Below are 27,523 nucleotides of genomic sequence, written 5' to 3'. Positions count from 1 at the left end.
AAAAGTGTTGTATCTATAGATTTTTGGGGGGAGGGGGGAGGGAGTGTAGGGAGGAGGTAGGATGAACGTGAAACGGTACTGAAATTTCCGTTTCACAATCACCTTGTGGTCAGCAGTGTTTGTGTTTCATGTGTGTTTCTCATGCGAGCAAATTTAATTTGGATAGACTTGTTTCACTAAACTTGTCAGTTGTCTTCAAAATCCCTATGGTAAAGTATTGGTATTTAAAGATAAAATAGTGCCTGCCGTCCTCCTTAGCGAGAGTTTAACAATGAAATATTTAATCCAGATATAAATTCGCGAGAACGTAATCTCGTACCCAGATCCTATCACTTTTCTGGAGAGAACATCTGGTAAAATTCCTTTTCATGTGTCAGAAATACGACACAAAGCACAACTGCTCATGCTCAACATTTGTAGCAAAAAGAAGAAATGGCCAACATGGATTTTAAAGATCAGTTTGTCGGTATAAATGTCAGTAATTTTTGACCTGGCTGTATTCAGGAAAAAAAATCAACGAATTCAAGTTTCTGGGAAAGAAGAAAGCCGCCGCTAAAGCTTTGTTGAAGATGTTGGCCAATTTACACATACAAGCAAGACTGTCTTGATACAAGTTACATATTTGTAGTCGGAGAGACAATGCAAGAAAGAAATGTATGTTTTTAAAAACCTGTTGCAGTTTAATGAACGTTAAGTTCAGAAGGACAGAAGTGTATATTGGGCAAATGTTGGACAAATGTTTAACGGAGTGTTCAAACGGCTTCAACGCCATTTAACATTTTCGAGACGACCTGTTCAAAGGGTTTACCTAAAACCAGGGATCCGGAATCCGGAATCCGGAATCCGGAATGAAAAAAAAAAAAAAAAAAAAAGAATGAAATTCGTCGACCTGAAAATTTCAACGAAGGTTAAAGTCACTTGGGAAACAGTTTGTATAGCTCTTGACAAATTATGATATCAGTCAGGAGCCCAGTGAAATTTTCAAAAGTTTGCCTAAGATTTCAATTGCTGCAGTTTAGCCTATGGTGTTAATATTCTAAGCCAGTCCCTTTAAAGCGTAAAACTTTAAAACACACCAGAACGACACCTATCTATGTTTATAAAATCAAATACACGGAATCCGTAAATCAGGAAAGACTTACTTTTCTGTCTATTTTTCTTTTTCTATGTAACTTGCCGTATGCTGATTGGCTTGTGAGTAGGGGTGTTTCGTTCTTTCGGAAGAGCTAGGGGAGAGAGATGTGTACGATTGGTGGTGTTTTGACAGGTACAGTGGGCAAATTAACGCATTCACAATGCTGACGATGGAAATATATCTTAACACGTGTTTTTCTCGTCCAAACGACGATAGTCGATATTTATGGAGGGTGGCTCTTAATAGGCCTTACATGCAGGCCTCGTCCAGTGGCCCTCCGGTCTCTGTCACGCAACTCAGGCCGCAGGGACTGGACAAAAATGATCATTTTTATTGACCAATCAGATTGGATAACGTGTCGATTAGCGCGGATGCTAAGGCATAGGAACGCCTGGTTGTTTTTCACTTGTCGCCATCCTGTTTATATCTGTGAGAAAGATAAGGTGTTGCGCGAAGATGTTTTTTGTCCCTGGCTCTCGAGTTTGCTGTGTAATTACTGGCGCTAGTCGTGGCTTTGGAAGATCCGTAGCTGTTGCTTTAGTGTGTCAGTGTGCTGATCATAAAACTGAGGGACATTTTATTCTGGTGTCACGTTCTGAGGAAGGACTCCAAGAAACGAGAAATAAAATCATCGAGATTTGCTCAGCCGCTGAAGGTAAGCTTACATGGTAAATTATATTACATCAGACTATTTCTGTACTGCCTTCTTGAATACACGAAGAGATTGATGCCCATGAAACCTTCCACGTGTCCACGACAAAGTTGACTACATGTACAGTAAAATAAGTTTAGTGAACTCGTCCACACTTGAAGCGGTGGGACAATCTGTACCATTTGCCATGTCTGGCATGGTAGGTCGAGAGGAAAAAGAATGAACAACAGAATAATGCTCTCAACCGAGAAAGAAGAAAAAAAAAAAAAACATTGCAGCTGCAGGTTATAAGTGTCCAGTGAAAATAGAGCCTTTGAAAGATGCAGGACTGGGGGGGGGGGGGGGGGGGAGTGTTGAATTAGCAAATCAATGGCAGTTTTCTAGGATCCATACTCTCTAATTAAAATCTTGACAATTGTAAAATGCAACTAGCCTGACACACGCTACTGGTGTACACAACCAAAAATCAAGGTTTATGGTGGAACCTCGTTAATACGACCACCTTCGGGCCGCGAAAATGCGGTCGTAATAATTGGGTGGTCGGACTAACGAGGTTGTAATACTAAGGAAATGACTGGCATTTCAATTCATTTGGAGTACAAAAAAGTGGTCGTAATAACGAGGTGGTCCTATTAACGAGGTGGTCGTAAGGCGGGGTTCCATGACTGTATTTCATTTTTGTGAAATAATTCAAACTTTGATCAAATTAAGAATTGCCACAGATTTCAAGTTTCTGGACAACTTCCAGTTGGAGGAATGTGTTTTCATTGAAAGGTATTGTGAAAAGAGAAAATAACGTCACAATGATGAAAAATATGAGTATTTTCAAGGCCACACATGACATTAAATTTTACAGTCTGATTGGCACATTGTAGAGATTTAGTATCGCGTTTACGGCAAACGCCAGGCTGAAATTTTCTCTTTGATAAAAAAACAATGAAGCTTTTTTGGATTAAGCGTATTTCCACCCAGTCGGCAACAGCTATTGAGCAAACACAAAAAAGAGAGAAATGAGTACAAGAAACACAAGTTTAAATGCATTTTAGAACAAAGAGCGGCTTGACGTTTCCCGTTCGGCGTTAGCCATAAACGCGAAGCTAAATCTGTCTATTTTTGAATTTCTCCACTTCAAGTAACAGAAAACTGTGTCTAAGAATTAAAGAATAAGTAAGTTATAGTAAGGAACAGCAAGGGGACTTAAATATTTTACCTTCATTGTGAGTACTAAGGTCAATTTGTTTTTGACCATCTTTCCTGAATTTTTAGTGCTTACTGAGATGCAAATAAAAGACATTCCAAATGCTCACAAGTTGAACGTCCATCCTATAATTTGTAGAGCTTGTCCTTAACCCTTTAAGCCTCGAGGGAAATGCCACATTTTTCTAAATCGGTAACTATGAACCAGGAGACCACATGTGATATACCATTTAAAAGGTATTTTCTGGGGTATGTTATAAATCACACCAAAAGAAATGGAGGAGGTCACAGATTGAATTGACAAGTGCCGAAATGAAAATATAAAAACGTTTAAAAATTTCCTTTTCCTTGTACAGATTGGGTATGTCCCTAAACTATAGCTTAATTTGCAGCTCTCAGTGCATTGGTTGTTGTCAGATATTAACCTGGCCTAAAAAGTACAAAGATAAAAAGTTCCAAAAGTTGCAGGGGTGGTAAATAAAGTCTTGTATAGGAGGGGGGCATGATATTATGTTTTCAAGATCAGACTGAGCTTTTTGAGATCGAACATACAGTTGCCTTAGCGCGGATTACAAATTCCTGAGTGTGCCAGAAGTGTGCATAACCTGTGCACGAGCTGTGCTTAAATTTGTGCCAAACTCTGGTTGTGCTAAAACTGTGCCAAAGTTGAGCTTGCAAGTTTCGCTTTGTGGTCGTTCTTTTGCTGCTTTCACTGTGTGTTCATGTTTACTTGATAAGTTCTACAGTGCTACATATTTACATTGTACCTAAGTTGTTAAAAGACTGATGAGACATTTTCAAAACCTTTTCATCTTCTTACATGTATCCTCGCAAGAAAACAACATCTTAAAATAAATAAGCGCGTGCAAGAAGACAATCCAAATTGTGTACTGTGTAATATTCAAACTTCTTTTAATTGTGTTTCGGATTCTAAAAATGTAAAATGTTTTTACCAATCGAAAAACCCAAATCCGAGTTCCAAGTCGCTGTTTCATCAAATTAAATTATTTATTCAAAAATGTGCTGTCTCATTGTGCGTGTACAATTTGTACAAGAAACTTGCGCTGAATAAATAACTTAATTAATTTGCCTCTTTTGTTATTTTTGGGTTAATTCTTCACTATAACTCAATCTCTGCAAATGGTAGAAACCTCTAGAGCTGAACTTTTTTGCCTTTACTAAATTTAGCGCACTTGCCGAAAAATGTAAACAATTAATTAAAAAGCACAAGCGTTTGCATTTTCCATAATTACATATTATGTAGTGTTATATATACTGGTTCAAGCTCTATTCTACACACACAAAAAAAATCCAATTCTTGTTTGTTTTTCTCGCTTCCATTTTTTTCTTTCCTTTTCATGGTGATGAAAAACTATTAGCTGTCAAATTAAAAGCGTCAGTCAGACACCAGTTCTTTATTGCTGAAAACTGTGCATAAAATGTGCTTAAACTGTGCCAAAACTGTGCCTAGAATGTGCCAAGACTGTGCATGAAAATTTGCTTACTCACCAATATTGTTCATTCACCAGTGGACAAATTTCATGCCTAAGCACCATGTTACACTTGTGTACACCAGTAGCGTGCATAAGGTCAACTTCAGGGATTTGATTGGCTAATAGCAGCTATGGTATATGAACCATTATACCATGCCCTAGAAAAGCCACTGCACTGTCTTAAATTGTCTTCTGGTTGTTCTTGCAATGTGAAATCAGCAAGATATACATGACTGTAGCAATTTCAATATACAATGTACACTGTAACAATTATTATCCCACTGACACTTTTGGATATGACTTAATTATCTATCATCTTATATCCAATACGCTTGTGGAATGTTTGTTAAATAGACCATAAAATGATGTCATAAATAGTTCAAAACTCAAGGGATGGCTTGTGTTTTCACTGCCAAGTTTTCAACACTTTATCTGAGAGTCATATTATGGTCTATAAGAGTCAGTATAGACCATAGAAAGCTGTGGTTGATTTGTTTTTTACAATGACATGGGAAAAGTATGACCGGAAAAGGTTTTATTTTCCATTGAGAAAGCACATAATGATGTTATGCATTACATTTGGAATCGCTTTTATTGTCTGTGTTCTTAGAGACAATAGCTATAGAATGAGCCAATCAGCAGACTAAAATTTTGACATTTATTGAAAATGATGCATGAATAAATTATGCAAAAACAGGAGACCAAAGCTTTTAAAACTACTGCCAGCAGAATATATTATTTTGTTGTGGTTCAATTTTATCCATGGTTCCATTTTTAGTTTCCTCTGTTTTTGTATATGGTAATGTATGATAATGAGTATAAAACAAAGGAAAATAAAAATAAACCAAGAATAAAATTGAACCACCACAACATTACGTATTTACTGCAAATGGACATGTAGCTACATGTATGTCTACAAAATTGGAGACTCAAAGGTTTTGCTTAAATTTTGTGAGACTCTGGATTTATCAAGGGGCCATTTAGCACTGACTGTAATCAAAAACTCAGTTGAATGGGCCAATTGCTGGCCAATTGTTTCCCTTATTAATTTTTATTTAGTAATCTCCCTGAATTAGTCTTTGCTACATTGTACATTGTACTTACGGATAACTTATTCAATAATTGTATGACAAGAAATAAGGTGTCATTTTTTCCAACAATGAACCCTGTCTAAGCATTCTTCCTTGGGACCTGTCCTATCTGTTTACATGTACAGTACCTCAGAGTGTCATCTTGGACAATTCAAAGAGAAAAATAAAAATATGCCTGCCCCCCTCCCCCCTCAATTTTGATTATTGAAAAATGGCGCATTTAGCTGTGTATGTAAATTCATCATAGATTTTGGGGGGGAGTTTGATTTGATTTTATTTCTTTTGAAATGTCAGATTCAATATCAGACAGTTCAAATAAACTTGATTAAAATTGTTCACCACTTTTATTTTCTTTTGGAGTGCACAAAAGTCAGTCTGTGACTAGCAACTCATTTTTTTAATGATCTGGAAGATGAGTTGGAGGTTTTTTTGTGGACATTACAATGTAAGTACTAAGTTAAAAATCCATCTGGGTATTTTCACTGGATGGCTGACACTAGTATGGATAGTGACTTGATCTCTCTGTAGATGAAGACTATAATATTACATGTATGATGTCACATGATCTACTTACAGTCAATTGTACAATACAACCAACCAATAGTTTTTGAAATTTGAATTGAGTTTTGAAATTTACATGTCAGATTTGAACATCACCAGCAAGATTTCAGAGTTCCCATAAAAAATTCCCTAGTTTATTGATGGTGTTAAGGTTAATGAATTCTTCTTTACATTACAACATCAAGTATTTCAACAATAACAATAAATTTGTTTTATCTCTTAGCTAGTATTTTTTTTTTTTTTTTATACAGTTAAAATGCATCTTTTTTTGAAAGATTTCAAGAGAAATCTTCAAGATTCCATTCAAATGCCGGACATTACAAAAAGGAATTTGAATGTTTATTTCATTGTTGATAATACTGGTCATGCATGATGTAGACTCATGACTGTCAGCCAATCAGACTCAGGCAGAATTTAGTGGTGAATGGTAAGGAGAGTTATGAGTACATTTGGCTTCATAATGGCGAGGGTGAGAATGAGAAATATGGTACAATTGGTGCTAGAGAACTGTAGCTGTCTTCTGTTATATACAGTGTATCTCCCAGTTCAAAGTTTCATTCATGAGTGTTAGGTTTGTTTATGATGGTGTGGCGACTTAATTAATGGCAAGTAATTCTCAAATGATTGAGGACTTTGTTCCTCCCCACCTAAATGAGGAAATTAAGATGTGTCTTCATTTAAGCTACATTTTTGTTTCAGTTTATGTTATTGTTGCCAGTCTTCGTGAGATGAAGACATTGGAAGAAACTGTAAATAATGCCTTCAGTAAGGTTAGTGGATTATAAATACATTTATACTCTTCATTCTTTCAAATCTTACTTGTAAATATAATATTTATTATTCCAAATAATTATAAGCTAAAGCTCACGGCATTGTATACGTTTAAAATTTGTCCAAATTTTGATTCTAACAGTTATAAAATTAATATTATTTACTTCTTTAATGGTAAACCAATAATTACATGTATCTTTAAATTAATTTCTGTCAGAGGTACAGCCTAGAAATACAATCAACTCCCTTTATTGTGGACACCATCTGGGAGCACGAGTTAGTGTCCGTAACAGTGAGAGTCCGTATTGCGGGAATATTAATATAATTATTTCAGTCAAATGTCTGCAATTTATTTTTTCCAGGGATTTAGCTGCTGTCTGTATTGTCAGGGTGTCTGCAATAGTGAGGTGCCCACAAGGTGAGAGTTGACTGTATGTTACATGTTCAGCGACAAATTGTACAATGAGTTTACTGCACCTTATGTGGTGATTGATTGTACATGCTTCAGGAAAACAATAGAATTTTGACAGATGAAATCACACTCAGATCCTACATTGTAAAGCACCATATTACAGTCCAAGTTTCAAGTTTACTCAAATTCAAAAATTTAGTAAAAAAGAGAGACTGGCCTGCAGGTAGTGAGAGCTAATCTAGGCGGGCCACACTTACAACTGTTTAAGAATAAAATTAATGTTATAATTACAGTTATTACAATCAAAGACAGAACAAACAGTAAGAATTAAGTGGAGGTAGAGAAATCACAAGTAAGACAAAAAAAAAAAAAAGAAACAAAATTACTGAGTTGCAACGTAATTGGTGAGACCTACAACTGTATTTGCTGTACTATAGTAGGCGTTTCAGTCCATACGTGCAGAGTTCATTTCAGGATGAATATTTCAGGTCTGAATTTGGGGGTTCTTTTGAGGGCACTAATTACAGATGAGTGTACAAGTATGTATATCTGGAAAATTAAAGTTCAATTATTAGAAGGCTTCAGTTATAACCACTATAGAACCCATAACTTTATAATACCACAATTGTTTGCTCACTTTTTGTTGTCTTAAGCTCAGATGTGCTGGTCAGGGGTTTTTCGTGTGGCCTTCAATGGGTGACTAACTTGTTAGGCTTTTTTTGGTCCAGTTTAAGTCAGGCACTTAATTCTTTCAGGAAACATTGGCCCCAGATTTTTTTTGCCTTAATTTACGCACTTTATTTTGAGTAAAAATTCATGATTAAGGCAAGTGTTCAATTCCATTTTTATTCCCACACACCAGAAGATGAAAGATTGGAGCAACATCAGCTGAGGGAATTTATTAGGGCACATACCAAAAACCTGGCCAATCTGAGCAAAAAGAACAAAAAGCAAGCTAAACATAATTATCTGTAATGTTTGGTTTTATCAACAGAGTAGGTATTATTTTTTTGTAAAGAAATTTGAGTGCTCATGTTTACATGTATATCAGCATTAGCTCTTTGTCAGCATCCAATCTTGAAACATCACCACTCAAATTGAGCTTAATGGTGGCCAAATTACCAAGTTTAGTTATCAACTCTGTTGATACACGAAACGTTTGTTTCCACTCCCCACCAACACGGCTACCACAGTTTGTTTACAAACCACCCCTCCCCCCTCCCACTTATATCTAATATGCACTATAGGTTGGTTATATGCCTCAAGTTAGTAGATTTGTTACACAAGATTATCCTGTGAAATGCCATGGAATATCACTTGATACTTAGCCGACGAGGGTGCAGTCACTGAGTTTGGTGAAATCAAAAGACTGAGCAGGATAACTGTTTAATTATTCAACACATTGAAACCAAAGACCTCTCAGTTTTATTGCAGAAGAGCTTGGGATTGTCTTGATTTTGCCATTTTTCTCCACCCTACAAGAAATTGCCTTTGTCACAGGATATTACACTGTATCCGTTGACTGTGGGTCCATGACAATTAATTTATTCTTTGCACCATGACCATATTTTGGGCAGTGTTACAATGATTGTGTTGAATAATAAATGTTAATGTTCAGGCAGTCTCTTTGTGTTTAGGTTGAACCATCTAAACTCACTCATGCCATTCTTGTGAATAATGCTGGATCACTTGGTGATGTATCAAAATGTATTAAGGATCTGTCAGGCAGTGCTGAGGCCCTTCAAGATTATTTCAAGCGCAATATTTCTTCTCCTGTGTTTTTAATGTAAGATTTTATGTTTGGTAAATATACAGTACATCTATGTTGTAACACTTTCTGGCATCTCCCATGAAACTTGGTTTTTGATTTGTGGGAAAATTGTCATTCAATTTTTCTACACGAGACAGTTACATGTATGTGATTGTCCTGTGGATGGCTAGTCTTGGGGGAGACCGCATTTTACAACGTATATAATATTACTTCTACTGTACAGCTGTGTATGTAACAAAATTCACAATTGAAGGAGTGCCTGGAAAAGAGCCCCAAGTGACTGATAAACTGCTAGATTCTCCTTCCTTATTGCCTTGTTTTTCTTTGTAAAGAGGGGGAGAATTTTCAAAATGTGAGATCAAGAGTCACTTAGGGCCTTTTTGCACACACTACTTTAATTGTGATTAATCAATGGTTTTCTATTTTGTTATTTTCCCATTGGAATAAAATTATTTTATAGAAACAGGAGACAATAATTATAATTACTGTTTTGGACTAGAAATTATCTGGTGGACTTGTTTTGGCAGGAAAGGGCTTAGCAGAGACATGGGGTTTACAGAATGTATACAGAGTAATTTCATTTGGACGTTTTTTTATCGTGTTCTGAGTGGTTGGTTTTTGAGTCCAGTTGAAGCCTTTAAACAAGACTTTTTTGAGTCTAACAACTTGGTCTCATTTTTACCTACCCATCCCAAGTTAATACCTTAGCACTCCCACCATAGGGCAATATTATTATAAAAATAGGTATTTACATTACAAAGTATTTTACAAACACGTTTGACCAACTGTTTGAAACATCAGCAAATGAGTATAATTTTATTGAAGGGCTGAGAGAAAAACCTTCTTTTATCAAATGTTAGGCTGATTTTTCATTTTGCTCAAAAGTGTGACCTGAATTTCTGCATATGGCCTTCAATTCACATAAAGCCATCACTGTTGTTGTTGTTGTTTGTTTTTTCACTTAATTTTTTCCACTTCTCTGCTTTTCTTTCACTGACTTGATATTTAGGGGTAAGCATAAACCAGTGGGGGTGGGGAGGGGAGGGGGGAGGGCATATTTCCTTACTATACTGAAGACCACATGCATGCAAAAACTTAATCAAAATGAAGAAGTCAGGTAACCTAGAATTTAACATAAGACAATATATCTGCTCTCAGCCCTTCGATTATTGTCACATTTCTTTTTAAGTGAATTGTCCTTAAAGATATAATGCTTACTGGTGTGGTGGTTTGTGCATCCTTTCCTCAGATCAAAGTTTCTTCAGAGATTTAAAGATGCTAGCTGCACTGTAGTGAATGTGTCATCACTCATGGCAGTCGAGTCGTTTTCTTATTTCTCATTGTACTGCACTGGAAAAGCAGCTCGGGACATGATGTGTCAAGTGCTGGCTAAAGAGGAGGTAATCTCTCTTTTTTTTAATTTTCATAGAAATAAAATTAATATTGGTTTATGGCACTAAAACAACCTTTAGTATCCAAGTGAGCGGTCATGTGAGAAGCATCCAAAGGGATTAAAGCAGCCGATATTTCTTGCAAGAATCAATATTTTTCAATAAAGCTCCAGTATCGCATATCTGGTATCGATTTTAACCCACCCTTACCAGAAACCGATTCCAGAATCTCCACAGGGATCCCAACATCATCATCATCATCATCATCATCATCATTATATCTTTATTTACCGTGGGATCTTTAGAGTAGCTTAATGTAGCTAATATCTCCGATCATTTACCCACCCAATCATGAGAATATACACACAATTTAGACCAGACCACAACACCGGGAACTACGTCCCCTACTCTTTGCGAACAGTGAGTGGGTTCTTTAACGTCCCACAGAGTTTGTTTATCGTCCTTATCCGAGAAGACTAGAAAGTCTAACCATTTGCAGATGTCAGAGCAAAGGCAGCACTTTCTCCTCAGTTATTTAAAGACCCTGAGTGTTGGTCCGGCCAGGGTTTGAACCCGCGACCTCCCGCACGGTAGTCCGGCACTCTACCAACTGAGCTAACCGGCCGTCAAAAACACAAGTTCTAGAACTCCACAGGCCTCTCAATAAGTCTCTAGAATCTCCACGGGGCTAAAATAAGCGCTAAAGAGCTGCACCATTCTCATGAAATAAATGAACCACTCAATACACCTGACATTGTCCCTTTCTCAGGTAAATGTACGAGTTCTGAGCTATGCTCCTGGCCCTCTGCAAACAGACATGTACGAGGAAATATGCAACACGTGTGGCAATCGAGAAATCGCGGAAACCTTCAAGGCTAGGAAACAGCAAGTAAGTAGTATTATTATTTAGAAGCTGATAACTGGCAGCCTGTTCACTGATCCTCTTTCTATTAAACAATTATTCAGCAAGCGTGAGCGCGCATTCGATATGAGATGATAGATGAAAAAACATCTGGTACACAGGGTAACAAGTACAATGTAGTGCAGGATAATGAGTGAGATAACTAAAGAAACAAGGGACAACAAGGGATAACATGGACCATTGGACTCAGCTTTCAAAATACAGCCTGTGCCAAATGGCCTCTTGGATATGGCCAAGAAATTGTAGCCTATCAACTGGCCTTTAGCCAATTGATCAGACAACAGTACAGCCGGGCATTCTTGAAGACCCAGGGGCATGTGGCAGTGGGGCGAGGCAAAGTTTCCCTCCCCCCCCCCCCCCCCTCCGCTGCCTTAACTACCTGCCCCTTGGTCTCTCCCCTTGGTGTCGAAAACCTGTACAGGGTGTATGCTACACATGTACTTGATGTTAAAAGATAAAAATTCATTTTCAGAATAAAATCCTTTTACCAGATGAGTCAGCACGGAAACTGATCAGCATATTGAAGAAGAACACTTTCTCTTCCGTGTCCCATGTTGATTATTTTGACTAACAACAGCAACAACAGCAACAAGATACAATCAACTGAAAACATGCTATAGGGCATGGATCCTAAACTTAGAGTCTGATCAGCTGGAAGTTAAAAAGAAGGGGCATCTGAAGCCAGGAGGTGCAGAAACGGAAGATCATATGGAATGGACAGTTACTGTCACGAAGCCAAGTTGCACAACCACCATTGCTGTGGTTCGATTTGGCGAAACAAGTATCGTATCACTATGAGACTCTTTAGTGAAAGTGAATTTGGTAACCTCACTGCTGGGGAACTTAATCTTGATAATCAATGTTGTTTGAATTTTCTCTTTTAGTGCAATACCGCTAAAATCTGGGTCAGTTGGACAATGTTAAACGAAGAGAAAAACAGGAGGGGAGGGGAGGGAGGGGATGGACAACCAAAGGCATTATTTTAACAGCCAATAGATCATATCTGAAGGGAAATGTTGTTATTAGTGATAAAACCTGTTCAAGGAAGTTCCTTCAGTTAGGGCTCAGTATGAAATAAAATTTATCATGCAATTATTTGGTGCTGTTTATTATTCTGAGTCTGGTTGTTCTAACTTAAGTTTACGGGTGAAATCCTTAAAAACTTTGGTAGTGTTTAGTATGTTGTTCAAGGTTTTTATAATTTTTTTAGTGTGTGTAGGTGAAAGTTTAAGTGTGTGGGTGAAATCCTAAAGTGTGACTATTCAAATGAAAGCTACTGAGTCGTACTTTTCTGTGCTGCTGTTTAGTATGCTGTACGAGGTGGTTCTAACTTTTGATTCTGTGGATGAAAATCATCAAAGTAAAATCCTGGATCCCGTCTTTGCGGCTGTCATCCAACTTGTCGCACTATCTTTCCTGGGAGGGAGTTCAGTTCGTTCGCCAAAGTGAAGGAGTTGTTCAATGTTTGTAGCAATCCTCCTTTGTTTCAATTTGTGCTCCTTACTTACTTCAACCTCGTTCCCATTGTCTCTCATCTTCCCGCCCCCTGGAGCGAGAGAGAAGAGAGAGTTCTCTCTCGCTCCAGGGGGCGGGAAGATGAGAGACCCTGGGAGCGAGGTTGTACTTACTTATGCTACTGTGCATCTCGGTATTGCCCGGGAAACTCAGGTTTCTTCTACTAACACAAACAGGAAGTAACCAAGCATTATTCAAAGATTTGGGCGAAATGCTGTACATTGCCCGGGACATTGCTATCATGTTGCTGTCGTATTAAGTTTTCTACGCAGTCCAGCCTTGCAGAAATTTGAGTCATTTATATTTTGGCTGATTAGATCTTTTACAGATCCTGCGTATACCTGCAGCATGTTCGTTGTGCGGTTCCTTGCTTATTGTTTGCTTTATTTTAAAGCGTTTCTATAATAATTAATTTTTTGTTAATTATCTCACAAACATGCGTGGCTATCCCCACTTTTCTTGGAGAAAGGGATATCGGTGCCTATTAACACAAACTGGGGGTAGTCACTTTTTTATCAAAGATAACTTACTAAGGTTCAATTTGGGAAAAACTGTCGTACATTGTTACCGTATTTATTCGATTAACCGTCCTGGGCGCTTATTTAATTTTGGGCCCACGAGGTTAGCGCTTATTCGAGGGTGGGTGTTTATTATTTTCTCAAAATTTTCAGTAAGCAAGGACATTTTGGGAAGCACCATAAACGCTTTCAAAGCAATCGAGTTCAGATCGGAATTTGAATTGAACTGTTTTTGCCAAAATGTCAATTGTTTGATAAAGCTCTTTCCAGCACTGCCCGACGGAATATTAAAGATGTTCCTTCTGAAATAAGCAATTTGTTTACATCTTGGCAAGAACTTTGGTCGCTAACATTTCCCCACATACTACATATTGGCACTTATTTCTGAGGGCAACACTTTACAGTCTGGTAAATATGGCTGTGCCTTAACGCCTTTCCTTGGTTTGTCTTTGATGATCGTGCCTGTCTAAATCCCCCGGGCTTTGTTCTAGGAAATAAGAAAATGGAAATTCCATCAGGAAACTTGTAATGTCATGCACATCTCATTTTACATCTGTCAATATGATCAGTAAGAGAGGATCGATGGTGAGTTATAGTTTGTTGATATAATAAAGCAGGGCTAAATATAGAGACGTTGCCTCGTCTGGGTGTTGCGGAAAATGTAAGTTGTTATCCTCCATAATGAGTTCTGCCGATATTCAATAGCACTCCCACGCTGCTGTAATTCTTGCTTCACTACATCGATGACTCTTTCAATACTTGACTGGATATTATTATTTCTCATACGCAGAGCAAGCTGTTTGAGACTGATTCGTTTTAGCCAGCGTAGCAAGCGTTTCCGTGCTGTTTCTGGGCAAGGACCGCGTAAAAAAATGGCGTGAGTAAGCGGGAAGAGGGTGGGGAAGAAAGGAAGGAAACGCTTGCAGACAAACCGCGGGATTTTGAAAGCCGCCCACACCGCTTGTCATGCCTGAGTGCGCGTACCGACATTTGATCCTGTCAACAGCTGTCATAAATACACCAATAAAATGCTTGGTCTTCTGAGCGGAAGTGAACTTTCCAGGGGCCCGTTTCTCGAAAGTCCCGGTAACTTCCGGGCCCGTTAACTTATCGGGCAACTTTACCGGGCCCGATAATGCGTTTCTCGAAGCACCCGTAAACTTGCCCGGTAATTTCCGGGCCCGGTAAAATAGAAGACCGTTACCAGGCTCTTGCGCGCGCTCCACGCTCGTTCGCAAAAGAAGGAGAACGGCTTGGGACTATGCGTAGTTCATTCGATTCAATCTCAATTCATTCGATTTCGCTGCCGATAGAAAAGCACGACAGGACTGTATTCATGATTATTGAAGGACAGTTCAATACGCGCTAAGTTTAACTTTGAGAGTTTTTCGTTTTTTCAAAGGAGAGCAGCAGAGAGAGAGATCATTATTTTGCATGATCATGTAATTTAGAAACGATAATTAGTTGCCTGAAGTAGCTCGATTCTTGGTCTTGCCAATGCCTATCGATATAAAGTTCTTTATTGTTTGTAACGTACATTCGTACTTCACATGGATAACCGAACTGGAGATGACATGTTTACATTATTATTTTAGAACGCACCAGTGTGAGAGGTAGGTATATGGAGATTTCAGGTAAGTTCCATTTCAGATTTGAACTGCTTTCTATTTTGTGGATTTCATGGCGGCCATGTTTGGCATGCCGCGTTCAATTTGCGCGGGAAAAAATTGTGTTATCGCGTACTGTGCATCCGTCAATCCAGTGGCCTGTTGTTTTGCAACAAACGTTTTGCGGCGTTTAAAGGTATGTTATATTTTTTTCATTATTATCACACTGACTATATATAAAGATTTTTGTTGTTGTTCATTGTTCAAATCAAATATTGTATTTTATTTTCTTTGTTTGAAACATTTCTCGAACCGCCTCTTAGTTTGGTTCCCCCACCCCCCTAAAAAGATAACGCTTAGAAAAATAATTGAAAAAAAATAAAAGAAATTATTCCCCGCCACTCCAAAATTAATCATCACACATCACTGTATGACTATACCTCGTTCTTTGTGTGAGATCCCCGGGGACCACACAATAATGGAGTGGCGGGGTATTCCCTAGTTACTCCAAATCCATTAAAATGGTTATTCAACAAACCAACTTTCATGGAGATGAGATTTTTCAAAATGATTGGGGTATTGGGTATCATCACACATTTCGTGACTTTATTGACAATTTTTTGTAATTTTAAAATTTAACACATGTAATTGAATAGATGTCGGCAGAAAAGAAAGCAAGAGGAACTCGATTCAATCAGACCATGAGCGAGGCACTTGTGCAGGCTTATGCAAAACACCAAGTAAGCTAATTTTTATTATAGAAGTGTCTTGAATGTTGACATTAATAATACATTAAGTAGTTAAAATGTGAAAAAATGTCCGATAGAAATTTATGTTTCTCAGTACCTAGCTACAAAATCAAATGATAAATCAGCTTGACATTAAAGTGAAGAGAAATGGGCAATAGTTTAACCATCCTGTTACAGCAACAAATTTTCTGTAAATAATAACTTACTGGGTGTGTTGAAAAAACCTTAGATATATTTTTTATTTTTCCCTAGTATATCCTTCAAGGTAAATTTTCTGACACGTTAACCTACGAAAAGAAGAAAGAGGCCTGGGGTTTTGTGGTGGATGCCGTGAACGCAGTCAATCCTGGGGAGAGAAAGAATATAGAACAGGTAATGTCAAGTAGAAAAATAAGATATGCAACTGTAACTCAAAGTTTTTTCTTTAGAAAAAGCTTTCTTTTTATAAATCTCTTTCAATTTTTTATCAACAATAAATATTGCTTTAAAAATTTTTCTCATAAATATTGAAAATTCCTAAAAACTTGAAATGTTGTTAGGTGAAGAAGAGATGGGAAGATATGGCGGGGATTGTGAAAAAAAAGGAAAGGGAGGCAGGAAATAAGGAACTCCAAAGATTAAGAGTGACTGGAAATGGTCACTTGGCAGATGAGGTAAGTCGGATTCTAAATTTGCGCTATACTTGAATTATTGCCATGTCTCAGAGCCAACAAAGATTGACTTTACGTTTTCAAGGATGATGACCTTTCTCAGCCATGCCTGGATACCTTGAATCCCTCCGAGAAGGAGATTGCCCACATTTTAGGGCCACAGACATTCATTGGGATCAGTGGAGGTCATGATTCAATGGGGACACTTGGTGAGGACTATATTTGTGTCTTGATCTACTCCAACAAATTGTTGTGGTTGTACCAAGGGTGTAAGAGTAAGGTGGGGTAATGTAGCTAAGGAGGTAGAGGTATGGGCATTTCCTTCCCTTTGTTTTTTCACTTCATTTGTTTTCCTTTGTTCCAAATAAAGGGCAGACAACCAAAGGAAACAGGTTGGACAAGAAAGTGGAAGCTGAGTCAGAGGTATTAATTATTTCTAAGTAGTTTTTCATACAATGTAAAATTGGTAAGGCGTGAACATATAAAAGCTACACTCTCAGACATGTAAATGTATTTGTTGGGACACTTGCTGCCTCCCTTGCCCCTGTTGATGTTGGTCTGCGAGATCCCATGCACAAACTGCCAATTATACGTAACAACATTGTAAGGGGGAGAGGGGACCGACAAAAGAACATCAAAAGCTGCCTTATGGAGATGTGTCTCAACTAACTCTGTCTGGGAGTGAAGGTTGAAAACTACAATTTAACACATGTATCTTTTCTCTGAATTACATTTAAATTTGTACCGTACTCCAAATATTAAAAAATGATAGAAAGTAAAGTTACATTTTTTAGCATGGTCATCTTCAGGAAGTATGTTTTGGTTTAAATTTTTCAAAGGACTAGGATTTTTCATTGCCTTGTACTCATAATCTGAAACAAAGAAAAATCAAAGTCAAATCGGTTTGATAAAAAATTTTACCCCAAGACAAAATTTTAACCGCAACAGATATAAATTGATCATGATAACATCCCAATAATAATTATTATGATGATGGAGTTGATGTTTAATTTAAATATGTACAGGAAGTCATTCTGGCAGCTGAGGAGGTATGCACTGCTGGTGTTACAATCAAGGTAATATATTTGCATTTGAGTAACACTTAACAAGTTCAAGACGCTCACATGAAAATACCATGCAATTTCTTGTGTTACCATCAGAACTATTTTAAATCCTGTCATGGTTTACATGGGTGAGGGGGGAGGGGCGAGGGGCCAGGGAGGAGGATGCTAGTGTAAAAGCAATGACAGTGTGAGTATAAATACAGTATGACTTTTTTTTGCAATAATTTTGGCTGACCAGGGTTAACCAGCTATAAATTTAATAGAGCTAATATGATTCAACTTTGTAGGATTCGAAAAACAGTGTACAGGCCAGTCTAAGCCAGTCGAGGAAAAGGCCTCCACCAAAAACTCTGGCACAAGCCCAGCTGGAAGTAAGATACTTCTAACTAGGAAATATAAATTTCAAAATAATCTAATCACCAGTCCATTTTGTCTGTATAGTCATTTTTAATTATTAGAATCTGAAAATTAATAAACAAATCAAATACAAGCTAAGGTATTCAAGTGACTTATTAAGATAGGTAATCAAATAGCTACTATTTTATTCTCAATATTACATACACTGCAACTCAATGTATTTAAACTTTTCCTTTATTAAGTCCATATTGATACATTTATACAATGTATTGAGCATCTCCAATATACATGTATCTAATTCATATGTATTTAGTTTATGCAGTACATAGTTTAAAGCTGCAAGAATTTCGGGAATTGAGGCCTTAAATGGGTAAAGTTATGAGATGATATTTTTTGTTGGCAGAACTAAGCAATCCTATAGTATTTAAGATTCATACTATTTCTGTATACATGTAGCTATGATGATATTGGTTGGAATATACCATCATTATCATTGGTTGGCTGCTAAGCCCTTGACCACAAGCAGCATCCCTTCAGTATCTCCCATGAGGTACTGAACAACTGAAGATTATGAAGTATAATTCATTGAATTCTAAGGAAAGTATTATTTTCCTTTAGTACTTTGAAACAGTCACTGCTTATTACAAGCTGAAGATGAAGAAGGTGGAATTAGAAATCCACCTCCTACAAGGACAGAAGAGTGAAGGTATGTATTTAAGTATTTATTTTTAAATAACAGTGCACTCTAAGGCAGACCTCTCCAGACCAACTCTAGCTTTGAACATTGTAGACTTCTATGTCTGCATTAGAAGTCTGATATAAAGAAACGAAATCTTCATTGCACCTGTGACTCTGATCAATGTTGAATATAAGGGCCATATAACTCCAAAACATAGTTTTACAGTCCACAATACAAACGTATATGTTGAAGTTTAAAGTTTTCTTTTTGTAATTTTTATTTCCATTTGTCTTGTATTCCTTTATTAAAATATGAAACAAAGGAAAATAAAAAATAAAACTGGTTTGAAAAATTTTAAATAAAGACTGAAAGTTGAACTACACAATTGTATACTATCACAACTTGACTATCAAATTGGATCCCAAAAGCCAAAACAGGTAATATTCTTGCCTGATATATTTTACATATATGTTATTATTTGATGGTTTAACATATAATATGCGTGGATATTTTGCAAGTTGCGTAGCTAGGAAAAATATGAGCAATGGGCAAATGTCTGCGTGTATTATATGTTAAATCATAAAATAAGGACATTAATTATTCCACTACCAAAACATTTTGTATTTTGGCCTCTGTTTTCAGGTAAGAGTGTTGAAATGCACACTGCATTATCTGTCAATCAGTATATGGCACACACAAATGATGTAAACAGCACAGCTGTTTCTTTTTGTTCCGTTAAATGTTCTGGTCCTGTTAAGAGTTTATTGTTAAGAAAGTCGATTAAAAAGGGCCCAAACAGGTCAAAGTTGTGTTTGTTGAATTGTTGAATCCGTCTGTATTTGCTCTGTTGTTAACTGGTCAAACCAGGCATTGCAGTGTTTTACTGTCTAATATTTTGCCTATTCTCTTGACCTTATTTGGTGAAATGGTGAAATAGTGGAATAATAAATCAATTTATTCTTTAGTCATCCTAAACTGACACTATTAATTCATAACTGAATTGTCTCTGAGTGTCGCTTTAACACAGTTATTATACTGGAATGAAACAATTACATATTACTAACACCTTATACTTTTCTATTACTACTTTTGTTGCAGTGCAAACCCCATCTGTTGACCATGAGGACTTTTATTCACATGGAAGCATGTCACAATCAGAGTTTTTGTAATATAGCAGTTTTTTGTAATATAGCAGAGAGAAAAAAGAATGGAAATACGGCCAGAAAGGTCATGTGGCACTTGTACATTTACAAAGAAGTATCTCTAGGTGATAGGAAACCCCAAGTGCCATAAAATAGTTGAAGAAGAATCCATTTGTTTTGGGCTTAGCCCTTCTTCAGTGGATCAATGTCAAGTTAGTTCATTGAAAAAAGTTGACTTTTCTTACAATGAACTAACTTGACATTGATCCACTGAGGAAGGGCTCAGCCCAAAACAAATGGATTTTTTTTCAACCATTATTTGGCACTTTTATGTTTTTATCACCTAGAGATACTTCTTTGAAAATTAGGTCTGCCACATATAAAAGAGATCTATTGAAATTGAGAATAAAACTGATGCAAGTGTCTCATATCAACTACAGAGTGCTAGTGTTCACTTGTTATCAACCCCCAAAATTCCCTTCCAACATTTCAAAAAACAAACAACTTGGATGTTCTTGCCGAAACTTTCCAAACTGAATGTGTTTGGGTGATACTAAGTTAGGGACGCTGCCTACTTTTGTTACTGTGCATACATTCTGCACACCTTGAGATACTCGGGTGTTCTACTGATACCTACTAATACAGGGATAATTTTGCACAGTTTTAAACTATACAGAGAAAGGACAAACTAAGAAAATGCTCTTGGTATCCCAAAAAAAATTGGAGGTAACCATGCATTTTGCACAGACAATGAAACTTCAATTTGGAAAAAAAAAAAAATAAAAAAAACAGCATGCATTGATTTTTTACTGCTTTTTTGAAAAATGGTTGTTAATTGTCACTAAAAATTGCCCTGCTACCGTAAATTTTCTTTCTGGATTCCAGTAACCCTTGCTAAGTCTCAAAGTCTCAAACTGTGCAAAAATACTTTGGAATAATTTAGGAGTCACTGTCCTTTACTTAATTAAACACATTATTTATCAGGCGATCTCTCACCAATACACCAGCATTATTATGAAGGTGAGCTGGCACCTCAATCACCAAGTCTGGTTCTTGAGGGGGTTGCTCAACATAACCAGGGAGGGGTGTGTTGTCATAAATGCACATATTATGTAGTACAGCAGTTGCTGTAATAATTGTGCAGCAACGACTAGGATCAAATTGTAGGGCCCCACCAGATACATCGAGGCAACGAAATCTGGCCTTCCATAGGCCAAAGGCCCTCTCTATGGTGTTTCTTGTTTTTGTATGGGCCTTCTGATATTTCCTTTGGGGTAGATTGGAGACATCATTAGGCCTAAAGGGGGTCAACAAATAGGGCTGGATTCCATAGCCACGATCTCCAAGCAGCCATCCATTTCTTCCACCACCACCTTCCAGGTGTGCATGGAGCATACTGCTGTTGAAGATGGCAGAGTCGTGAACAGACCCATGCCATCTGCACACAAAGTTGGTAAATGACAGTTGAGCATTGCAAACTGCCATGGCATTGATGGCATGGAAGCCCTTATGGCAGACATAAAGGTGTTCCTGGTTGTGTGGTGCCCTAATGGGGATTAAAGAACCATCTACTGCTCCTATCACACTGGGCATTCCGGCGATTTTGTAGAAATCAGCCATTGTTGCCTGTAAAACAATGACAGAATCTATAAGCCTTAACTTTCAAGCAACATACTTCCTGCCTGTTTCCTCTAGAATTCCTAGATTCAAAGCTCTTATTGCCTATGTTTTAAGAGATCCAGTCCAATGAATTCTCCCGCTCTCAAAATTCCAAAAAGTCACCCATGTTGTGATTATGGATATTTTCTGGATCTGCTCTTTGTATAAATTTTGAGAACCTGAGAAATTTCTGTCCTGGAAAGCTTTGCAATAAATCAGATCTGCACAGAAATCTGGCACAATTTTGCAAACCTTTTCATGCTATGACAATTTCGTATTTCAGTCTAGCTTCAAGAGGTACTTACATTCAGTTCAGTGTTCCTGATTGGAAACACTATCCAGTCTGCTGACATGTTTTGAAGGCATTCTGAGACAGCTACCAAGGATCTGCTAGCACTTGCTTTCGAAACTCCCATTGTATCAGCAACTACCTTCAGGAAACTCCCTGATGCAAAATAGCGAAGTGCTACAAGAACCTGGAAAAGATTATGAATGTTATCAACATGAATTCTTGCAGTGAGCCACAAACTTATCAGGATCAGAATGCATATAATCCCTTTACAGTAATGTTTTAGCAGAGATGAAGCTTAACAAGCTATGCGGACCACCGAGGAAACAATACACGCGTTCAGAAAATTGAGTGTCCTAAATACAAATACAAATTTTTATAGCAGCTTTAGTGAGTATACAAAATATTGGGAATAACGAATAATCTCACACAAGTTTTAAAACTGAAAACTTAAGTTCAACTGGCGTGATTAAATCGTGTTCTCCGGCAGACATCAAGCACTATTTTTACCCATGCCAAGTCGACTTTTGTATACACTGTTTTATATCACACAACAATCTGCAATCAATTGAAATGCGACTGAAACTATTTTGCGAAAAAAGAGATGTTTCTTTTAGTTCTTTATTCTCGTTTTTCTAATGTGAGTACAGTACGCTTCTTATTATATTTTCCTCTAGCTAATGCAGGGAACGCCATTTGTGTAAGTATACGACTATACGACTCTCATCGCCATCGCTCTGTTCAATACTTGTTTACGTTTATCTGGAATATGTCACACTTCTAACTTTATCCTTCTTATGAAATTTCTGCAAATTACAACAAAGGAAACAGTTTCGCTTTCTGTGAATTAGTTTTGCGTGACAGGAACCCATTTTTATGCTAAAAAGGAAGCCATTTCGGAGTAATAGTAATGTGCGCCTTCGTACGGCGAGCGAGCCGTGTTTACATAACAAAATATAGATTTACTCAATCTTACGCCGTTTGTTGCTAGTAACACTAAAATAAAAATAATGCTTAATTTATATAGCGCCTATATGCAAACACGCTAAGCTTTTTTCAAACAATATCTTAAAACAACGACAACAACAATAGTTACCTGCGTTTCCGGAGCCAGCGGGCAGCTTCTCGCTGTGTTTCTCTGCAATTCGTGTCCCAGTTCGTCTACGAGCCACTCAATTCTAGCTCGTGATAGCCGGAATCTTTCAACGACCTCACAATCAGCCATGTCGGCCAGAATGGGTCTTCTTTGATATAACCGGGGTCGTCTAGCTAAACAGAAAAGTCCGCCTCCGGCCGCCATTTTGTTTCGTGTTGCAACATTTGCGATTTCCCGGTAAGTTGCCCGGTAAGTTGCCCGGTAATTTACGGGAGGTCATGACCTCCCGTAAAGTGCCCGTAAAGTTTACGGGAAGCAATAATTTTGTTGCAAGAAAACAAGATGGCCGCCGGAGGCGGTCATTTTTGTCCCGGTTTGTCGGTCGCGTACTTACCAAGAACGATTGATTTTAGACAAAATAGAAGAAAGAGAAATAATAGAAAGATACTGGTTATCCAGGGAAGTAATAAATTCGCTTGTTGACGAGTTACTGGAGGAAACCTTTCGAGAGACACCGTACAGTACGAGAAGCAGTCCGCTGTCCGCGAAAACACAGGTAAATATTTTGCAATTTTAGAACTAGAACAAACTCCTAATCCAGTTGGTTTCAGTCGGTAAAAACCAGAGCTACTGTAGTTTGCTCAGTGGGTTTTGAATTTCGGTTATCCCGGGAGGACTTGCAATTTTGCGCCGTAAAGCATTTCATATGCCTGCCCGTACGTACGTGGCCCTTAGATTGTTTTTGTTTGAGATCTAAGATGGCTTTTTTTACGTAGAAACTGCTTCCGATCGTCCGAAAAGTACAGTATGTGTATTACCGAATTAGCTGCATGCTGCATTTACTACCAAAATACCGGCCGAACTGAAACTAAACCCACTCAGTACTGTAAATAAACACTTCATAAATTCGGGAAAAAAAACGAAAGTGATGGAGGTGTCATTTTCAACTACAAAATTACAGGAATTTGTGTTAATGACCTAGTGTAACATAGGAGTTCACAGGACAAACAAACAAACCAAAGTAAATAAAATAACTGAGGGCAAGGGTAGGGTAGGGTAGGGGGGGTGGGAGTAAATAAAAAACATATGAAAATATTCTTTGGGCCATGGAAAGCAGACATACAACTGAACTGCCCATTTACCCAAATAATGTATTGAATGAATGAATGAATGAGCAGCAACTGAACAGGCAGACATAAGCAAGCCAAACTGAGTGGCAGCATGGTACAGACAAGAACAGCTGCACAAGATATTTTCGGGCTTGAGGCCCACTCTTAGACGTACCAAACGGACAGTTGAACATGCACTAACACCATCCATCAGATGGAAAAGCAAACAAACAGAAACGACAGTCCCTCAGTAATTTAAAGAATGACTGAACAGCCACAGTTGTGACTGAACAACACATAGACAATAGAGTTAAACCACCATGAATAAGTACCAAGACAGCAGGAGGTATGGCATGAATGGGAACAGCGGCGTAAAAGGATAGCCTCCAGAGTATATGTTGATCGAGAATTCTTATGGTGTGGGATTGCTAGATTGAATTAATTTCTTTATATAAAATTACATTTTCATTTGAAATTTGGTGGAGTAGTTTTTTGGAAACCATTAGCAATTACATGTAATTGGCATCAATTGGATTTATTTGGAGGAATAATTTGAATTTTTTTGGAATAGAACCTTGAATATATTTTTTTAATTTGAATTATTGAATAAAAACTTGAACAATTTTGTGAACAATAACTTGAATAATTTTTTTAAATTGTTATTGAATAATTATTTTTCAAGATAATTTTTATTGAAAATTCTTTTTCATCCACAGGGGTTCAACTGACAGAAGAGGGCTAACTGAGAACATCAGGAGCAGGGGAACAACTGATGGAAGAAGACTGAGTGTGAACAACTTAATTGAATTTTAATGAAAAATGTAATTAAGAAAAATGTATATACATGAGTAATTGGGAGAATTAAATGAGCTTGAAAACTGCACTGGCAGTGCCGTCACTCATTAATCATTAAAAACAAATCCTTTACATGTGATAATTAAACTCAATTTTACTAAATGTTGCATAAGGTTAGACATACTTGTATATATTGGAACTGCTAATTCTTTTAAAGTATTTCAATACTTTCTTTTCCTTGTAATATAGGACTTCATTAAAGTAAAACTGACTATTTTTGCTAGTGAAACAACATGAGAATGTGAAAAGTTAAGTGGCCACCTTGAAATGACCAAGTAGCAACATTTTTGGCATACGTACAGTCTGGTTCTTGTGTCAGAAAATTATATGGTTCCATGCTCACTTTGTAATTTGAGGGCTCAAATCTGCCACACAATCAGCTTCTGACTTAAGCCATTAACCAAAACATAATTTAAGTCCCATATTCTTCCCACCCCCAGGGAGGGTACTCAGTTATATTTGTTGCTGAGGTATGAAAGCTTTTGTGGGTTTGAAGTTAGGGATTTTCAGTTGGATGTTTGGGTGGCTTAGGTTTAATTTTTTTGGCAGATTTATTTGGTTAGAAAACATTTTGGTGGGGAATTTTTTGGTGTTGATAAATATGAAGTAATTATTGTATCAATTTTAAATAGAAGAAAGACCTTCACAGTTATTTATGCAACTTTCTTCTATTTAATCTTTCATCCGCAGTTCAAAAATATGTTTCATACATTCACATGGATGTATCTTTTTTATTTACAAGTTCGAATGATAAGCAGAAAAAAAGAAATAACAAAAAAATCTGATAGCCTGCATGAATAATAAGAGATGACTCGTGAAAAGTTTGATGTAAAAGATATCCAGCAAGAATATTACCTGTTAACCTGGCTATCAGATTCCAGTGGGATAGTATACATTAGTATTGTTGTAAAGTTATATTTTGGAGTTATATGGCCCAAATATCCAACACTGATCAAAGTCACAGGTCCAATGAACATGCAGTTTAATTATCTGTTCTAATACAGATATAGACGTCTATAATGTTCAAAGCTACAAGCAATAATAATATTTATTGCAAAAAGGTTGATACAATGTCAGCATTTTTCCTATTTCCCGCAAATAATGCACTCTAAAAGGGCCATGAACAATGTAATACACTCTCAAGCCCCCTCCCTCCCCCCCCCCCCTTCCCAGTCACTGTTTCAAAGTACAAAAGGAAAAATAATTGTTTTGCCTAGAATTCAATAAATTATACTTTCTAATCTCCACATGTTCAGCACCTCCTCGGAGCTATTAAAAAGATGCTGCATGTGGTCGGCTGCTAAGAACCTCATCAATGATAATGATGATGATGATGATATATCCTGACCAATATTGTAATAGCTATCTATAAGTAGCATTATGGGAAGGGTTCCAAAATGCTATAGGGTTCCCTAGTTCTGCCAACTCAATGTCATTAACTCACTAGTAAATGTTTTTTCGGCTTATATTGATTCCTGAAAAACTTGCAGCTAAAATTTATTGTTATTACTATTTTTTTTAGCATCTACCCCTAAAGGGCATAAACTAATTACATAAAATATATTGGAGACACTCAGTGGATAGGCTACATTGTATACTTAAATCTGGAACATAAAATTGAGAACTGCACCTATTATCTAATTAGTCACTTGAATACAGCATTAGCTTTTGTTCATTTTTTATTAATAGACACTAATAATTAAAAATGAATATTCACACAGAATGTACTGGTGATCAGATTATTTTGAAAATATCAGTTATTCAGGAGTATGGTTAGAATATATTACTTCCAGCTGAGCTTGAGCAAGTGTCTAAATTGGTGGCCTTTTCCTTGTTTGGCCCAGTTGGTGTTGTGCCTGTCCATTTTTTTTTATCCTAAAAGGTTAAATCATCAATAAATTATTAGTACTATTAGAAGTGTTGTTGTCCTAGACATCATTTCAGTGATCATCACCAAAGGTCATGACTGTAATCCAATACAGTAGGTTAACCTTGGCTGGCCAGAAGTATGGCAAAATAGTCATAAACTGACCACAATTATGCTCCCACTGATATTTGCTATCACTAGCATCCTCCTTTCCCCCTCTCCCAGGTAATGCATGACTGGTTTTGGAATCATTTTGATTTTTGAACAAAAAATCACAATTTGTATTTTCATGTGAGCAATTTGGCAGCCAAGTGTTATTCAAGTGCAAATATATTACCAGTAAATAGTAACAGCGGCAGTGCAGTGTTACCAGCTGCCAGACTGACTTCCTGTATAAGATAACAATCATACTTGTAACATTATTATGATCAAAGTTGAATATTAATACCATTAATCTGAATCCAGACATGACAACCACTCATTAGTTTCACAGTAGGGTTCAGGCACAGGGACAGAGACTACATTTTTTAGCGATTGAGCAACTGAGCATGTATTAGTCATATAAAGACTATAGCAATCCAATAAAATTCCGCTACGTAGAGTAAAATCACTAAGTATTGCTTCATACCTAGTATCTGTAATCTAGAAATTGGAATTGGCTCAGCCATTATTATTCAGACATGGTTTATTTCTAAGAGTGTGATTAGAATTAGTCATTTCCGGTTTGATGTATGTGTAGGATTTCAATAAACTGACTAACCAAGAACCGAAAATACAATATTTGATTTATAAACAATAAAAGGGATAGCTATGGTTATCTGCGCGTACATAAGCTTACCTTTAACATCACCAAATGTTTGTTGCACAACCACGAACTGACCATCAAAGAGAAAAGCAGATCGGAATCCAGCAGATCAATACACCTTCCTTCCTCCCACACTGGCGCGTTCTAAAATAATGTAAACATGGCA

The 27,523-nt window shown here is 37.2% G+C and overlaps 2 protein-coding genes and 1 long non-coding RNA gene across 7 annotated transcripts; all 3 read left to right on the top strand.

Moving 5' to 3' along the window:
• The first annotated feature begins 39 nt into the window (after positions 1-39).
• On the top strand, positions 40-12,489 carry LOC146462798 (sepiapterin reductase-like). 5 transcript variants are annotated; one of them, XM_085085074.1, is made up of 6 exons: positions 44-1,790; positions 6,829-6,899; positions 8,950-9,098; positions 10,333-10,483; positions 11,244-11,363; positions 11,888-12,489. In XM_085085074.1, the coding sequence occupies exons 1-6, from the start codon at positions 1,592-1,594 to the stop codon at positions 11,906-11,908; spliced, it is 711 nt and encodes a 236-aa protein (XP_084941200.1). In that variant the 5' UTR covers positions 44-1,591; the 3' UTR covers positions 11,909-12,489. The 5 variants fall into 5 exon arrangements, with proteins under 5 accessions (XP_084941202.1, XP_084941200.1, XP_084941199.1 ...); XM_085085073.1 differs by having other exon boundaries at positions 11,244-11,370; positions 11,923-12,489; XM_085085072.1 differs by having other exon boundaries at positions 720-1,790; positions 11,869-12,489.
• Positions 12,490-14,578: 2,089 nt separating this feature from the next.
• LOC146462797 (uncharacterized) lies at positions 14,579-19,712 on the top strand. Its single transcript, XM_085085170.1, has 9 exons — positions 14,579-15,776; positions 16,038-16,157; positions 16,325-16,438; positions 16,521-16,644; positions 16,806-16,858; positions 17,461-17,511; positions 17,787-17,870; positions 18,475-18,562; positions 19,634-19,712. The coding sequence occupies exons 1-9, from the start codon at positions 15,693-15,695 to the stop codon at positions 19,702-19,704; spliced, it is 789 nt and encodes a 262-aa protein (XP_084941296.1). The 5' UTR covers positions 14,579-15,692; the 3' UTR covers positions 19,705-19,712.
• A 3,321-nt stretch (positions 19,713-23,033) lies between these two features.
• Positions 23,034-24,711, top strand: LOC146462796 (uncharacterized). Its single transcript, XR_014857051.1, has 2 exons — positions 23,034-23,277; positions 24,547-24,711. It is a non-coding gene; the product is annotated as an uncharacterized LOC146462796 (long non-coding RNA).
• Positions 24,712-27,523: the final 2,812 nt, after the last annotated feature.

Source organism: Pavona decussata, unplaced genomic scaffold (genome assembly GCF_977016875.1).
Source record: "Pavona decussata unplaced genomic scaffold, jaPavDecu1.1 SCAFFOLD_184, whole genome shotgun sequence".
Lineage (NCBI taxonomy): Eukaryota > Metazoa > Cnidaria > Anthozoa > Scleractinia > Agariciidae > Pavona > Pavona decussata.
The sequence above is the reverse complement of the archived record's forward strand: the minus strand, read 5'-3'. Positions and strand labels throughout refer to the sequence as shown.

What these genes read in the sequence shown, in the direction of transcription:
- LOC146462798 (XM_085085072.1), top strand. Translation starts at nt 1,592, where the DNA reads ATGTTTTTTGTCCCTGGCTCTCGAGTTTGCTGTGTAATTACTGGCGCT. An exon ending in TAAATAATGCCTTCAGTAAG is followed by an intron (nt 6,900 to 8,949) that starts GTTAGTGGATTA and finishes CTTTGTGTTTAG; the next exon opens with GTTGAACCATCTAAACTCAC. An exon ending in TCAAGGCTAGGAAACAGCAA is followed by an intron (nt 11,364 to 11,868) that starts GTAAGTAGTATT and finishes ATTCATTTTCAG; the next exon opens with AATAAAATCCTTTTACCAGA.
- LOC146462797 (XM_085085170.1), top strand. Translation starts at nt 15,693, where the DNA reads ATGTCGGCAGAAAAGAAAGCAAGAGGAACTCGATTCAATCAGACCATG. An exon ending in AAGTGGAAGCTGAGTCAGAG is followed by an intron (nt 16,859 to 17,460) that starts GTATTAATTATT and finishes AAATATGTACAG; the next exon opens with GAAGTCATTCTGGCAGCTGA. An exon ending in TGGCACAAGCCCAGCTGGAA is followed by an intron (nt 17,871 to 18,474) that starts GTAAGATACTTC and finishes ATTTTCCTTTAG; the next exon opens with TACTTTGAAACAGTCACTGC.